This window comes from Petromyzon marinus, unplaced genomic scaffold (genome assembly GCF_048934315.1).
Source record: "Petromyzon marinus isolate PM22_M1 ecotype Great Lakes invasive population unplaced genomic scaffold, UKy_Petmar_22M1.pri1.0 PM_Scaffold_7, whole genome shotgun sequence".
Lineage (NCBI taxonomy): Eukaryota > Metazoa > Chordata > Hyperoartia > Petromyzontiformes > Petromyzontidae > Petromyzon > Petromyzon marinus.
Window position 1 is genome coordinate 1,407,041 of NW_027423677.1, and position 1,392 is coordinate 1,408,432.

The window sequence follows — 1,392 nt, forward strand, 5'->3', positions numbered from 1 at the left end:
TCACCGTTCGTGTTTTGGGTTCGACGGCTGTATTGCATACAGAGCCGCGTGGCCGCGCGTCAAGTGACAGAAGGATGAGCCCGACGATGCCGACCACGGGACGGACAGGTGAGGTGTCACGGCGTGCGGGGCGTCACGGTGCAGTCGTACGTTCGGGTAGCGGGAGTGTCGCAGCCAGCCATCGATGGCCACCACGATGCGGTGGGCCTGCAGGGACGCTGCTTGTCTTGTCTCCACCCGCACTCGTGGCATGTGGCGGTCCGCGGGCGTGAACAGGTGGCGGGTGGCCTGCAACACGCACAAAGAGCCCCCAGTAAGGCATTCAACAAACTGTTTGGGCGAGTGCCGTCAGCACACACCTATTCAAGCTGGTACGGCAAACGACGGGGTGGGTACGGCCAGCACCATGCCCGACCGCATTTGTCTCCACAGCGCTGATGTTTACATGCCACATCAGATACTAATTTATGGCCGAGTCGACCTAGGGAAGGGCCCAAGACAGGTTCAGACATTTGCCGCTGTTTATTGGTTATGAGCGATAAAAATAATCCAACTCGGGTCCCAGGATTCGTAGCGCAGCGCGCTAACCGCTACATCACCGCTCCCCACACGTACACACACACATGCAGATCAGCCCACCTCCTTGATTGGGCTGGGTATGAGCATGCCGCACAGCAGCCTCGAGTTCCGCTTGATGATGCCGACCACTTTGCCAGTGGGCCGACGCATCTTCCCACTTTCGGCTTTCAGCTGGAGACCAAAACAAAGGACAAACATCGTGTTGCGTAATCTAAGCAAGAGCGACGACAGCAACAGCAGCAGCTGGGATAGCACCGGGAGATGACAACGCAAACTCAAATGAGCACTCACCACAGTAGCGTCTCTCTCACACACTGAAATAATGAAATAACTATTTTTTCACCAGCTCACTGCATAACACAATACAATTTGGCTTGAAGGGGAAGGAGCAATCCAAAACAATAGCGCTTAACCTGCGGATGTGGTTTCATGCTGTGTCTCATCAATGTCAATAATGAGACTGACGCTTTGTTAAAATGACAAAAGATCACAGTGAGGAGTCCTCCGTAAATATTGATAAGTTAAAACAGTTCTGGCGATTGATAGAATCAACCAGAACACGCCCATCAGATACCACACGTTTAAAAAAAAACGCGTAGGCTTTTGCGACCAATATTATCTACAACAAAGGTTACCCTCCCATTTAATTCACAATTTGATGCTTAATCTCTTTGATTCTTTATGATTTCACTTGCAATTGTGATTGACATTTTCTCTTACCTGCTTAGCACATCAGTCACCCTATATGTGTTTAATGTTTACGTAACGTTTTTATAAGTATAACTGTGCAATGATCAGTCTATAAATAATCTG

General features: G+C 49.9%; 1 protein-coding gene across 1 annotated transcript; it reads right to left on the reverse strand.

The window, feature by feature from the left end:
* LOC142923787 (exosome complex exonuclease RRP44-like) lies at nt 1-745 on the reverse strand. The gene is made up of 2 exons (XM_076064766.1): nt 640-745; nt 1-288 (listed from the first exon to the last, which is right to left on the reverse strand). Exons 1-2 carry the CDS (start codon nt 727-729, stop codon nt 1-3), a joined length of 378 nt encoding a protein of 125 aa, XP_075920881.1. The 5' UTR covers nt 730-745.
* Nucleotides 746-1,392: the final 647 nt, after the last annotated feature.